Source organism: Pan troglodytes, chromosome 6 (genome assembly GCF_028858775.2).
Source record: "Pan troglodytes isolate AG18354 chromosome 6, NHGRI_mPanTro3-v2.0_pri, whole genome shotgun sequence".
NCBI lineage: Eukaryota > Metazoa > Chordata > Mammalia > Primates > Hominidae > Pan > Pan troglodytes.
In genome coordinates this window covers 36156133-36169859 of record NC_072404.2, presented here as the reverse complement: position 1 = coordinate 36169859, position 13727 = coordinate 36156133, and the positions used below count along the sequence as shown (strand labels likewise).

The 13727-nt window shown below is 36.1% G+C and overlaps 1 protein-coding gene and 1 pseudogene across 2 annotated transcripts in view; both read right to left on the bottom strand.

Moving 5' to 3' along the window:
• Positions 1–2501: 2501 nt before the first annotated feature.
• LOC472335 (26S proteasome regulatory subunit 8-like) lies at positions 2502–3991 on the bottom strand (annotated as a pseudogene).
• A 4356-nt stretch (positions 3992–8347) lies between these two features.
• Positions 8348–13727, bottom strand: part of ZNRF2 (zinc and ring finger 2) — an 82712-nt gene continuing 77332 nt past the window's right edge. For both annotated transcript variants that reach the window (XR_010158405.1, XM_003318233.5), the window contains 2 exons: positions 12921–13000; positions 8348–9331 (listed from right to left, as the gene is read on the bottom strand). Coding sequence is in view for 1 of the 2 variants with exons in the window: in XM_003318233.5 (XP_003318281.1) it covers positions 12943–13000 (58 nt within the window). In the remaining variant the exon portion in view is untranslated. The remainder of the gene's footprint in view (positions 9332–12920; positions 13001–13727) is intronic.

Below are 13727 nucleotides of genomic sequence, written 5' to 3'. Positions count from 1 at the left end.
CCATGAGGAGAGTTGCCTCCTTGACCCACAAGGATATCCCAAGGTTTCTGCTGCTCTTCCAAGAAATGTAAGTGTACCAGTATTCGTTTCTTGACTTCTGCTAAACAAAAAAGATTATGATGGGGCCAGCAGCAACTCATAGCCTTCCAAGAAATCATAAATCTCTTCTGGTCCTCCTCTTACCTAGGCCAACCCAACCTATCTCAACAACAGCATCCATCAGGAGAGCAGGCTCTATCTTTCCCATATGTCTACATCTACAAGACCTTGCTTCCAACAGATTTACTTGTGTTGTGAAGATCTGAGAAGACTGGTATAACGGAGAGAGTATGGGACAAATGAACCAAAGGGAAAACCTCAAGAATGCTTCAGAGTGCATCTCAGCATTTCCTAAGTAAACCCAGGAAAGCATGGCTGCATTCCAATAAGCAGCTAGAGCTAAGCAGGGAGGGGACACGAGGAAAAGTCCAACCCAACCAACCTAGACATCGTTAAACTAGCTCAACTATCCCACTTATCACATACTTACCGACATTTGGGTAGAGACACCTCCTGCACCCTAATAGACACTGCTATGATTTGAATGTTTGCCCCCACTGAAACTTGTGCTAAACTTGATCCCCAATGTATCAGTACTAAGAGGTAGGGCCTTTAAGTGGTGATTGGGTCATGAAGGCTATCTATGTCCCCATAAATGGATTAATCTATGCATGGATTAATGGTTATTATCAAGGGACTGGGTTAGTTACCACAAATGGGTCTGTTATAAAAGCTAGTTTGGTTCTCCCTTGTGAACTCCCTCACCAAATGATGCACTGTGCTGCCTCTGGACTCTGCAGCACTGGCAATAGAATGGACAACTAGAACTTGTCCCAGATGGGTCAGTTCTGCTCTCTAAATCTTTAAGTTTTGTTCTTCTGTACTTGCTTTCCCTATTTTCATTGCTTTAGTTCTGCCCTTCATCATCTTGCCTGAATTAGTATAAATTTTCTAACAGGTCTTTCTGCCTCCAGTATCATACCTCTCTAATCTTAAGTATAAATGTGATTATCTTTTTCCTGTTTGAAATCCTTCAATTACAGTTTCAGACAAAAATCTCTTCATGATTTATCACCTGTTTACCTCTTCAGACATAGCAACTTTTTTTTTGGAGACAGAGTCTCATTCTATTGCCCAGGCTAGAGTGCAGTGGCACAATCTCACCTCACTGCAACCTCCGCCTTCTGTGCTCATGCCTCAGCCTTCCAAGTAGCTGGGACTATAGGCGCACACTACCATGCCCAGCTAATTTTTCTATTTTTAGTAGAGATGGGGTTTCATCATGTTGGCCAGGCTGGTCTCAAACTCCTGGCCTCAGGTGGTGATCCACCCTGCCTCGGTCTCCCAAAGTGCTAGGATTACAGGCGTGAGCCACCGTGCCTGGCCAACTTTTTTTTTTTTTTTTTGAGACAAGAGTCTCGCTCTGTTGCCAGGTTGGAGTACAGTGGCACAATCTCAGTTCACTGCAACCTCTGCCTCCTGGGTTCAAGCAATTCTCCTGCCTCAGCCTCCTGAGTAGCTGGGACTACAGGTGCGCACCACGCCCAGCTAATTTTTGTATTTTTAGTAGAGACAGGGTTTCACTGTGTTGGCCAGGATGGTCTCAATCTCTTGATCTCGTGATCCGCCCGCCTCCATCTCCCAAAGCATAGCAACTCTTTAAGAGTGTCTCGCTTTCCTCCTATGTTTGTATGTGCTAAGCTTTTTGCCTTGGGAATACTCTTCCCAAACTTTCCACTTTGCATGTTCCACATCCCCTAGAGCTATGATCTATTTGTTCTTCAACACTTAAGTTTAATCACTCTCTTGCCTAGTCTGAATAACTTTCCTTTGTACCTCTACAACACCTTGTACATATGTCTATCAGAGCTTTTATTGTTCTCTATTACATGCTTGCTTGCTTTACTCACTAAAAATTCAGTTCCTAGAGATCAGCTGTCTTATATCTACATTCTTGGTCCATACAATCTACAGAGACAAGTAGTGCTTTATACTTGCTGATATAGTAAAGTCACTGGGTTTTAGTGAGAGTGGAAATCAGCACCCATAACGTTCTCTGTTATACCTAGGTTTCTTTAAACATTTCAGTTAAGGTCTTAGATATTACTACTACACCTCATGACTGGAGCGAATACTAAAATTATTCATAAATGGGCACAAATGTTTATTGTTTATACTAGCCACTAACATTATTAAGTGCTTACTATGTGTCTGGTGCTTACATACATGTACTCTTCTAATTAATCCTCACACCAACCCTGATGTAGGCAGTATTATCTCCTTTTACAAACAAAGTTGGTGGGGGGGGAGGGGTGGAGGCCTCTATCTTGCCCAGTGTCCCTAAGACTGTTTCCAGAATTCATGTTCTTACACTAGGAAACTCAATACCTTTTACATCATGAAAATTGTGCTTCAAAAGATTTTTTACTTTTTTCAAAACATAATGAAATGTTACTAAATACAAGCTAAATTTTAAAAGTTATTGATTATACACTAGCAGATCATCCCTCCCCAAAACTTTTTTTTTTTTTTTTTTTTGCTTGTCCCACTGAGTTTTATTGTAGGGATACACACAAAAGATGTCCACTCAATTCCATAGTTTCTTGATGGACATGTTTTTCCTCACTGTCCTTTGGCATGAGATAGGACTTTGGACTACCTCAAAGTCCTTCTGAGTGACATGGACTCGCTACTCAGGGCATACATGCCGGTTTCTGTACACATGCCCTTCACTTCAGCCTGATGCTCCTGGCATAAGCTCAGCAATTTTTCTCAGGTTGATCCCCTGGGTCAGGTTCATTTCTGAGAATGAATCTTCAAAGTGACCAGCCAGGCCTACTCATTGCAGGATGGGAATTCAACTTTTCTATCAATGTGCCCTGGGCAAAGCAGTCCTGAGTCCAGGATATCAATCGTATTAGCAGCCGTGATAAACCGTGATACTTGGTGGCCTCAAAGCCATCCTCGAAGCATCGTCTGCTGCACTTCACTGTTCCCTCCAGCATCCCCCTCCAGCTCTGAGGAGCCGAAAGAGTCGATTTCATCCATGAAGATGACAGATGAGCATTTTCTCTGCCATCACAGAAATTCCCCAATGAATTTCTGTACCAATTCAGAACCAGAGACATGAATAAAGGTACACAGTCCCTATGATGAGCCAGAGCCCAGGCCAACAGTCTCTTCCAAGCAGCATTCCCTTGGTCTGCGCAATGCCCAGTGCTTTGAAGAGCTCGGGATGCTTTGCAGGCAGGTCGATCACTTCTTTGATCTCCTTGATCTGCCTATCCAGTCTACCAATCATTTCATAAGCTGAATCTGGTACTTTCTTCACCATCATCAGTGACACCAATGAGTCCACCTTGTTGGGTAGGATCTTGTGCAAAGTGTAGCTGTCATTTCTTAGAACCACCAAGGAACTGGGTGTCACATCACTGATGCTGATATTTTTGTCCACATCTACAACAAACTTGTCCTTGAGATGCACCTTGACCAACACTTTCTTCTTACCCATGGCCTGGACTACTTCCCTGACACAGGAGTCCTATTACTGCAGCAGCTGTAGCTCCTCCTGTAATAGGCACACTTTAACATTTAGTTCATTCCTGTGCACCTGCCGCCTCCAGAGGTTTTGGGTCTTATCATTCAAAATCAGCTGCAAATGCACCTGGAGTTCAGAACTGTTCCTTGTGGCTTTCCCCCATCCAATTTATATTGCAGTTGACCCTGGAGTTCTTCAATCTTGGACAGATAATACTGGCAGAGACCACTGCCTGCCTTTTCCTCTTCCAGCTCCATCTGCTGTGGTCCGTCAAGCGCCATCTTGTCTTTTCAGCAGAGAACGCTGGCATCTGCTTCCCTCCCCAAAACTTAACAGCTGTCCAATCATATTTAAATTACAATATTTACATATAGGTTTTACATCAGAAATGTCAAAGTACATCTTTTACTAACGGTTAATGTAACAAAGAAAGACTTCTTTGCCCATTACTAATACAAGCATTATTACTTAATATAGAATTTTCATTAATAATCTTAAATTCAATTTTGTGGGAATGGATATACAAAAATAAAGAAGCCATCACATTAATTCATGGTATTTTTCAGCATTCAGTTATTTCTTAGTTTTATTGCAATTCATTGTCAACTTCTAGATAGAAGGGAGAATATGACAAATTTCCTTGAAAGCACTCTTCTCTTATTTTCTACTTCTAAATAATGGGATAATTTAGCAAGATCATTTGGGAGTTTTATTTATTAAAATATGAATAATGAGTTTTTCCATTTCAGTTTAGAATATAGTAATATAAGTTTTTCCTAATACTTTTTCTCTGTCTTGTGATTGATGCTTTTGATATCTTATTTAACAGGAAAATACCTAAGAGAGAAAATTAAAGTGTTACAAAAAGAGTTGTGGAAACCATGAATAAAGCAATAGAGCCACGATTTTCAATGAAACTCACATAAACAGTTATCATAAAGAAAGAAAATGTAATAGGCTAGTGTAATAAACAACAATATCACCAGATTCCAAAATCTCTTTTGACTCTGTAAGGGTCTGCTAACTGTATTATATGCACATAGGTACTCAAAATGCTACTAATAATCAACCCGTTTGAAATTTTGGTACCAGAATTACCAGTAACAGGATATAAGCAGAACTTTTAAGTTTATCAAACATAAATCATTAGTACCTACCAATTTCAATCTACTAAGTCAGAAAAGGAAGGCATGAGAATTTAGTAATAGGAGAACTTTGTCATTTCCAGTGCCAAGACTAGGGGTCCTGACAGGTACCTCACTGTACAGGTCAGAGCTAAGAAACACAATGTTGGTTCATGTACAACACTGGTTCATAGAAAACACAATTTTATCACTTAAAACTTTTCATTTATTTCTGGGATGTTTGTTTATGCCATGCTGTTCTTTGTCTCTCCATAAATTAGCAACCAAAAATCTCTCTTATTATTAGCCATTGGTCTAAAATTAATGATAGCTTAAATATCTAAAAATAAACCAAGCCCCTTCTAAGTACAGTAATGTTGCACTTTCAACCAAAACTAAGTATTAATGTATCTGGTTTCCTTCAATGCCTTTCATTTTCCACAGAGAATCAGGTGACTTTGGAGACTGTGTGTTTCACATTTAATACAGGAATTATATGATTTAAAAAGAATATTCAGTTTCCCAGTTTAAGCAAGGCATTCACAAAATATGATACTCAAAGTATTGTTTGGATAAGTTACTACCTAGAAAGATTTACCAGCTATTTTTTAATATGAATCACTACTACAAGTATACCATGTAGCAATTTCCTCTAAAGAAAACTAAGCAATTTAGTTTTAGAATGAAATGATCTGGGAAGAAAAGAAAAGTAGATAGTAAAACAGAGAATTTAACTACTGTTATTTACAACATAGCAAAGAAAAAATCAGAAGTTACACACTTCAGAAAAAAAGGAATAGGCTAAAGACAAATGTTGGCATGCTATAATTTTTTTTTTTTTTAAACTAAGAAAATACCTGTACAAGAACAAGGGACACTGAACAAGGGCACTTCACATTTAACCACCCATTGCCAATAGATACTGAGTTCACCTCAGGGTAAGAAAATGGTCCAAGTGAACTAGAAGACTTCCAGCAAGTAACAAACTATACTCATATTTAATAAGCACCATTTACCTCTATGTAGTTTCATATAGTTCTCAGCAATGTGATTTATATGAGCGCTTCCTCTATGGAAGAATAAGATGATTTGGATACTACTATCAATGCACAGTACGGATGCCAATTAGATGGTAAATTCAATTATTCTTAAATTTTAAAACAACAAGAGTTTCATGCTTTGTTCAAATACAGCTTATTTTTTGAAAAATTCCCCTCTTCCACTCTCCTAACTTGGTACATAAAGTTAGGTAATATTTACATTGAATTTACAGTCTTTTTCATTTAAAACAATATCAGTATATCTTGCTGTAAGATATTAATTTAAGTGATTGTTGTTAACTTCACTATACCCAAACTTAGCAATATGGCTGTGAGTCAAATAAACTTTGAAAAGGAACCTGCCATTTTCATTAACTCATTCTGACTGTAATCTTTGAAATACATATGGCAGATATGCTGAGGCTGGCCCGTCATTTTGGGGCTACATTTTAGTAAAGTAGCTAGTGAGTGAAAACTGAAATAACTATATAACATTTAAAAGAAATATAAGACTTGCACTAAGAAACCAAAACCTACATATTATGTAACATAACCTTTTTAATGTTGTTTTTGCTAACACAAAAAAGTTATACCATTATTTATATTTCAATCACAACATTGCTCTAAAACACAATCTATAATCTGTCTTGTAACCAGATCTGAAAAACACATATTCAGACTATTCCTAGTCTGTATCTCTGGTAAAAAGCCAAAGTAAAAGGGAATAATTTTACTTTCTCCTAAACATTCTGGCAAGGGGGGGAAAAAAAGCCAGATCAAAGTAAGATGAGGATTCAAAATTGGCAATAAATCCATTATGGACAAACAGTGGCACTAAAGTGAAATTTCAGAACATATTGCTTTCTATATATGCACGTGTGATCTTATTTGAACATGAGTATTTACAAAGATTCTATAAAGCTAAAACCAACTTGGTAACCTAGGCTTTCAATCTTTATTGTGTCCCCCATAATAATTAGTTGTCAGAAGTTTCAGCTTAGTATTTAAATATCTATTGTGATTTTATATCTTACTTATACTATTCAGTGTTTGCATAATACATTTATGAATATTTTAAGTGACATTATATAGAACATTACTTGTATTTTCCAGAATAACGACTTTGACTTTGAATAAAAACTGGAGCATTTGGGCTTTAAAAACATTTTTCCCCCAATTTCTAAGTTGCTCTTTTTAGGAAGTCACTGATAGAGATGGAATTTAAAGTAAAAATGCCAACTTTGTAAATTTTGTCAAAAAAGGGATTGCTATAAACAGACTTAAGTGAATACTGTTCCAGACAAATATAATCATCAAGTAGCACTTGACACTGACAAAACACTGAACTTTCTTTAAAACCATAGGAGCTTCTATTGTAGCAAATGCAGCACAGAACCTTATGACAAAGAGGGGCTAAAAAGTGAATTTAAGCCAATATAGGTTAAAAAGTAAACAAGTGAACTATTAAATTGGTGCAAAAGTAATAGCAGTTTTTGCAATGACTTTTGCATTAACCTATCAGAAAATCAGCTTCCAGGAGAACACAGTTAATCCCCACAGCTGTAATAAATCTCTTCCTTTAAGAATGGAAGACAACAAAATAATTCTCATCACAAGAGTACACCAGCAATAGAAAATGAACCAATTATTCACATTCTAAGAGGTTTTACTTGAGGGGGTTGGGCAGGAGGGTATGAAAGCTTACAAAATCGAAAATGTGAAATAAAATGAAATCAAATTAAGACTTCATGGTAACAGAAAAAAAAAACAGAAAAAGAATCGTTTCCTTAAGGGACGAATATTTTCCATAACTAGTAAAAAAGCACCTATTAAACTGTGCCTTCAGCTGTCACAATGGAGGTTTTGGATTCCTTTAGCAATTGCAGCATAACAAAAGGCATTTCACAGCATAACTTCAGGGAAAATGTTATCTGAGCTGGAATCATACAGAAAGCAATTAAAAACTCTTTAATTATTTATAATACACACATTTTTCTGGGTAGCAGCAGTTGCTCCTGTACTTGCCCTTTTAAAAAATGTGAAACAGAAGCAAGAAAGTAGGGGGAAAAATTTAGAGAAGATTAAGAGTAGCAGCGTTAAATAAAACAGCAAATTCTTAAATACATTATGAGTAAAGAAAGATTAAAATAAGGAAACAGTACTTACTGTGCAACTTTCAACTATACCAAGTAAAGTACACCACCTATTCACTGATAACATTTTCCCTATGTTGAAAACACGAAACCTACTTATCGATATTTTTGATATTAAAAAAAAGGACATTCACTATTGTAGCCCTGACAACTCTTCCAGTATTTTTAACCATTCAGATGTATTATGTGGGAATATTTATTAACATAATTTTGTTTAACACATTTCTTTCTACACAAACTGAATTTAAAAGTGTCTATAACATTTTCAATTACAGTAATAACACATGAATAAATTATAAATTAACAAAATCTTCATATCTACTTTAAAAAATCATTTATCAAATGCTAACCTCCAGATTATCTGGAAAATTAAAGTTGCAAATTGCTATAAACCTGGCATCCCAATTAAATTACAGTTTTTAAAGGTATATAAAATCTCCCTCAAATTCCAAGTTCCACTCCAGAAAATTTTATTTTACCCTTTTCTTAAGTTTACAGCCTGCTAAACATTTTACCCAAATGTGAGAGAACTGCCTGGAGATGCAAAGCACAATAAAATAATTAAGTGAAAAGAACAAACAAAAGATACCCGTTAAAACAGTTATTTTAGCTGGCAGCACTTGAAATTGGTAATCTGTATTTTTTTTTTAATTGCATAGCTGCAAGATGATTCACTGCTGATTAACTGTTGAGCAGTTTTATTTAAGAGGATAAGAATATTTAATAAATTGCAATTCAGTAGAATATTCTATATTTAATTAAAATGTAATTATGTGATTTGCTCTTTGGACTGCATTCTGATATTAAACCTTTAATTTAAAAATATTAACATATTTTAGCTTTCCTATGTAGAAGTCTATTTTCCACTCGTGGGGGAGAAAATGGAAGAACTTGAGATCATGGTCTACATTCAGATAATGTTTTTACTGCTTGATTACATTTCTTGGTTTCACATTTAAGACTTCAATTTATAAGAAGTAAATTATATGTTTTTCAATTTAAGAACAGATGAATGCAGAAACATTATGTTGGGGAAAACAAAGAGACCCCAAATTAAAAAACAAAACAAATCAAAACATAACTAGTTGTGCAGCTCTGGAGAACTTAATAAAAAGTAAATCAACTTTTAAATCAGTTAACTTTGGCGTCTGAATACAAAATGTTTATCAGTATTACCTATGTAGATGACTATTAAGGGATGTGCAGCATTTTCAAAATCCCTGTGTGTCCTTTGTATGCATGTTTGGTACACTGAGTTCTGTGGTCACTGTCCTCTCTTCAGCAGGGTTTTTTTACCCCAGTACGATTGTCCATCTCTGTATTACCAAGTCTCACAAAACTCAGATTTCTGGCTGAGTATGTCTGCGTCTTTGTTTCTCCAGAGACAGATTTTCATATCCTCTTGGTTTTTCAAGCATCTTGTCAAGACAAGAAAACCTGTGTAAAAATAGATTTCCCCATGAACACTGCTTTAGTTACTGTAAGTCTTCATACCCTTACTTACTATTCTGAAAACTCATACAATCAGTGATCTGGAGAAGAACAGATTAAGAAACAGAAGGATCAATTAAAGTTTAGTCACAAAAAATACATAACGAAGTCATCCCCCTTTCACAATAAGGACTACACCTAAGTAAAGAATGCACACACACAGAGATTTAAAATATTTCTCCCAAATAACTAAAAACCCCAAAATAAGTACAGCAATTTTCTAACTAATCAAGACCACAAATATTCATGTCTCTCTATTTTGGGTTGATTATTAAATTCTTATGCTGAAGGATATCAGAAACGTTGAGCTTTATGGCTACACAGTGCCTTACAAAATGTTTTAACAACACTGAATCCTCCTCAAACCCATATACCTTTAATCTAGGACTATTAAAAGGTATACAAGAATTTATCACTTGATAAATAAGAACAGTCAGGACAGAAGCAAAAATGTACAAGAGTCAAGATATTCCATGTCTATAAACTCTTAAAAATGACTCTTCAAGACCCACAGAAGCAGACTCCATTGGTTCAGATTTCTGTAGACACCTGATTAACAGAGTTCACCCTGCCCATGTAGTAGGCTAGTTTCAAATTCAGGTTCTATATTCGAAAACAAACAAATAAGCAAATATAACACTCATATGTAACGTAAGAAAATGGAAATGTTGTTGAAGACCAACAGACATATGCATTTCAGCTATGAGATGAGATGTATGCTCCACATATCCCATAAGCTCACTGTGACACTAAAGGAAAAATTTAGCTGATGAAAGAAAACAAATTTATACAATATAATTCCACCTCACCAAAAAAAAAAAAAAAAAAAAAAAAAAAAAAAAAGCTTATCAGCTCTATGGTCTAAGTGTTTGTGTACTCCCAAAATTGCTATGTTAAAACCTAATCTGCAGTGCTATAGTATTAAGAGGTGGGGCCTTTGGGACATGATTAGGTGATGAGGGCTCTGACCACATGAATGCAGTTAGTATCCTTATAGAAGCTTGAGGGAGTCTGTTGTCCCACCACGTGAGGACACACAGAAGGTGCCATAAATGAGCAATGAGCCCTCATCAGACACCAGATCTACTGGCTGGAACCTTGATCTTAGACTTCCCAGCTTCCAGAACTGTGAGCACTAAATTTCTGTCATGTATAAATTACTCATCTAAGGTATTTTGTTATAGCAGCCCAAAATGCACTAAGAAAGACTAAAAAGACAAATTTTATCTATAGATGAAGGATTTAGATGTATTACTTTGGCATGTAAAATACTAAGACAAAAATTTCATTTTGTTAGCATCAGTTTCAGTACTTCCCTTAAAATGCTTCTATAATTTTAGCCACAGTTTCGTTTTGTCTCAAACATAAGGTGACAATGAAGGCATTCCAAACCTTTTCTATGGTGAAATAAAAACATATGTGCACATATATTCAAAATACCACTCCACCACTATACTTCTCTTACCTAGCATTCTTACTTCCATTCACATTTTATTTATTTATTTATTTAGACAGGGACTTGCTAAGTCACCCAGGCAGGAGTGCACTGGTGTGTTCATAGCTCACTGCGGCCTCAAACTCCTTATCTCAAGCAATTAGTGTTCAGCCTCAATTCGTATTTTAAATGTGTCAAGGCATGATCTAAGTAAGTTCACAGGAAAGGTTAAAATTGGCAGTCTTTTAGTACTCTGCAGTCTACCAAGGCTTCCACATTTCACATGCACATGCGTAGTCTTATGACACTCAACTGCAGTTCTCATTTCAGGTGCTATTGCTGCTATTATCTCAAATCTTCTCTGTCAATATTCTAATCTGCTACTCTTAAATCATCTTCCACCAATACAGCAACAGAATTCCTTGAGGGTGTTTATTACCTCAACACTTTTATTCTCAAATTTAAGAGAAGTTATTGAAATAAAAGGAAATGGTACCACACAGGACTAGACCTCTGGACGTCATCTGGTCTAGTTCCTTGCCATCAGTCTCAGCCTCCCAGAAAAGCCTGCTGTTACTGTCTTGAGTCCCTGAACAAAGAGACTCTAACTCCTGAAACAATTCTAGGATTAGCTAAAATGCTCTGCCTTGATATAACAATCCAATGCTTTATATCATCTCTGCAAGTCTTTTCATAAAAGCTTTTCATATATTTGAAGATAGCAATTAAGTTAACCTTTATTTTTTCAAAGCTAAATTATGTCAATTTAATGCACTTGTGAAATGTGAAAAAAAAAAAAGCCCTATGAAAATACCCAATTGAGGTCAGCATTCAATTCACTAAACATTTTCAGATAATGCAGAACCATGAAAAACTTAAATCAGTAGAACAAAACTAGTTTTTTTTTCAGTTGTAAAATGCAACTTTATTTTTTTGCCTACTATATAGACAGGCACTGTATTACATGCTAAAGATATAAAAGTGAATGATTAAATTGAATGAATAAATTTATGATGCGACTGTTTGAAGAAAATGTTCCTACCTAAAAAGAGCAAAATTGCTGAGAACAGTCTTTGGAACCAGAATGCCTGGGTTCAAATTTCATCCCCACCAACAAACTAGTTATCTGAACTTGAAAAGTCAAGTTTCTTAACCTCTCTATACTTAATTTCTTCATCTGCGTAATAGGAATAGTAATGGTACTGAGCTCAAAACGGTTATTGTAACAATTAGACAAGTTACTAATAGATGTAAAATGCTTACAACAACACCTGGCACATAATAATACTAAATGATTAGAATTATTATTTTTTGGTTTGGTTGTTTTTGAGACAGTGTCGCTCTGTCACCCAGGCTGGAGTGCAGTGGCATGATCTCGGCTCACTGCAACCTCCACTTCCTGGGTTCAAGTGATTCTCTTTTGTTTTTTGTTTTTTTTGAGACAGAGACTCGCTCTGTCACCCAGGCTAGAGTGCAGTGGCACGATCTCAGCTCACCGCCAACTCCACCTCCTGGGTTCACACCATTCTCCTGCCTCAGCCTCCCAAGCAGCTGAGACTACAGGCACCCGCCATCAGGCCTGGCTAATTTTTTTTGTATTTTTAGTAGAGACGGGGTTTCACCGTGTTAGCCAAGATGGTCTCAATCTCCTGACCTCGTGATCCGCCCGCCTCGGCTTCCCAAAGTGCTGGGATTACAGGTGTGAGCCACCATGCCCAGCCTCAAGTGATTCTTGTACCTCAGCCTCCCGAGTAGCTCGGATTACAGGTGTGCACCACCAAGCCTGGCTAATTTTTGTATTTTTAGTAGAGACAGAGTTTCACCATGTTGGCCAGGCTGGTCTTGAACTTTTGGCCTCAAGTGATCCACCTGCCTGAGGCCTCCCAAAGTGCTGGGATTACAGGCGCGAGCCAGCGTACCCAGCCAACAATTAGAATTATACAACATTTTTAATGTAAGTTTTCTATGCAGTAGCCTAAGTGTCTGAAACATACACATACACACTCATGCACCTCAATGAGTAAATGAATAAATAAAAATTATAGTTTAGAATGTATAATTTGGGCTAACGCTTTAAAAAGTAATTACAAAAAAAATTACCTATAAAACAGGAAGCTGACGCTTAATCTGAAGGGTGCTCAGGGCAAGATCTATTTACTTCAAACCATTCATCTATGCAGCTAGAAAGGAACAAAACCAGAAAAATTGAGATACTTATACTAATTATTTATATAATGACAGCCACAGTAAAAATACTTCTTGACTTTAATATATTTTTTACAGAAAAAAATGAGCATTTTAAATTATATTTGGCATACATAAGCAACAGATAAGAATGTTTATTATATTTTGATTCTAAGTGATTAAGAAAAAAACCTTTGCAAAATTATGCTATAAAGTACTTTAAAGTTCAAACAGAACTACTTCCAAAAGATAATCTGAACTACCACTTTACCAATATTCAAAACTGAATGACAAATTTGCATAATTTTTCTTTTCAAAACAGTTATTCATTTATGCACATTATCAACCTGTTCATGTCACCTATAAATGTAATAAAAAATGGCTTTTAAATTTTAATCCTTGCCAATATTTCATTTTTAAAGCTATATTTATATGTGATTATTGAATATTTAAATCCTATCCCACCATGTAATACATATACATACACAAATAAATATACATTAATCATTTGTATTTAGGAAGTATTTTATGATCTTATTTTATTAGAAGCTAAATATTAGGGTGCATATGATCATCGTCATTGTGGATCTGCACTGTCCAACAGAGTAGACAAGAGCCACACACTGGTTATTTAAGATTTATTGAAATAAAATTAAAAAATCCAGTTCCTCAGTCACACTAGCCACATTTCAAGCACTCAACAGCAACATGGCTCACGACTAC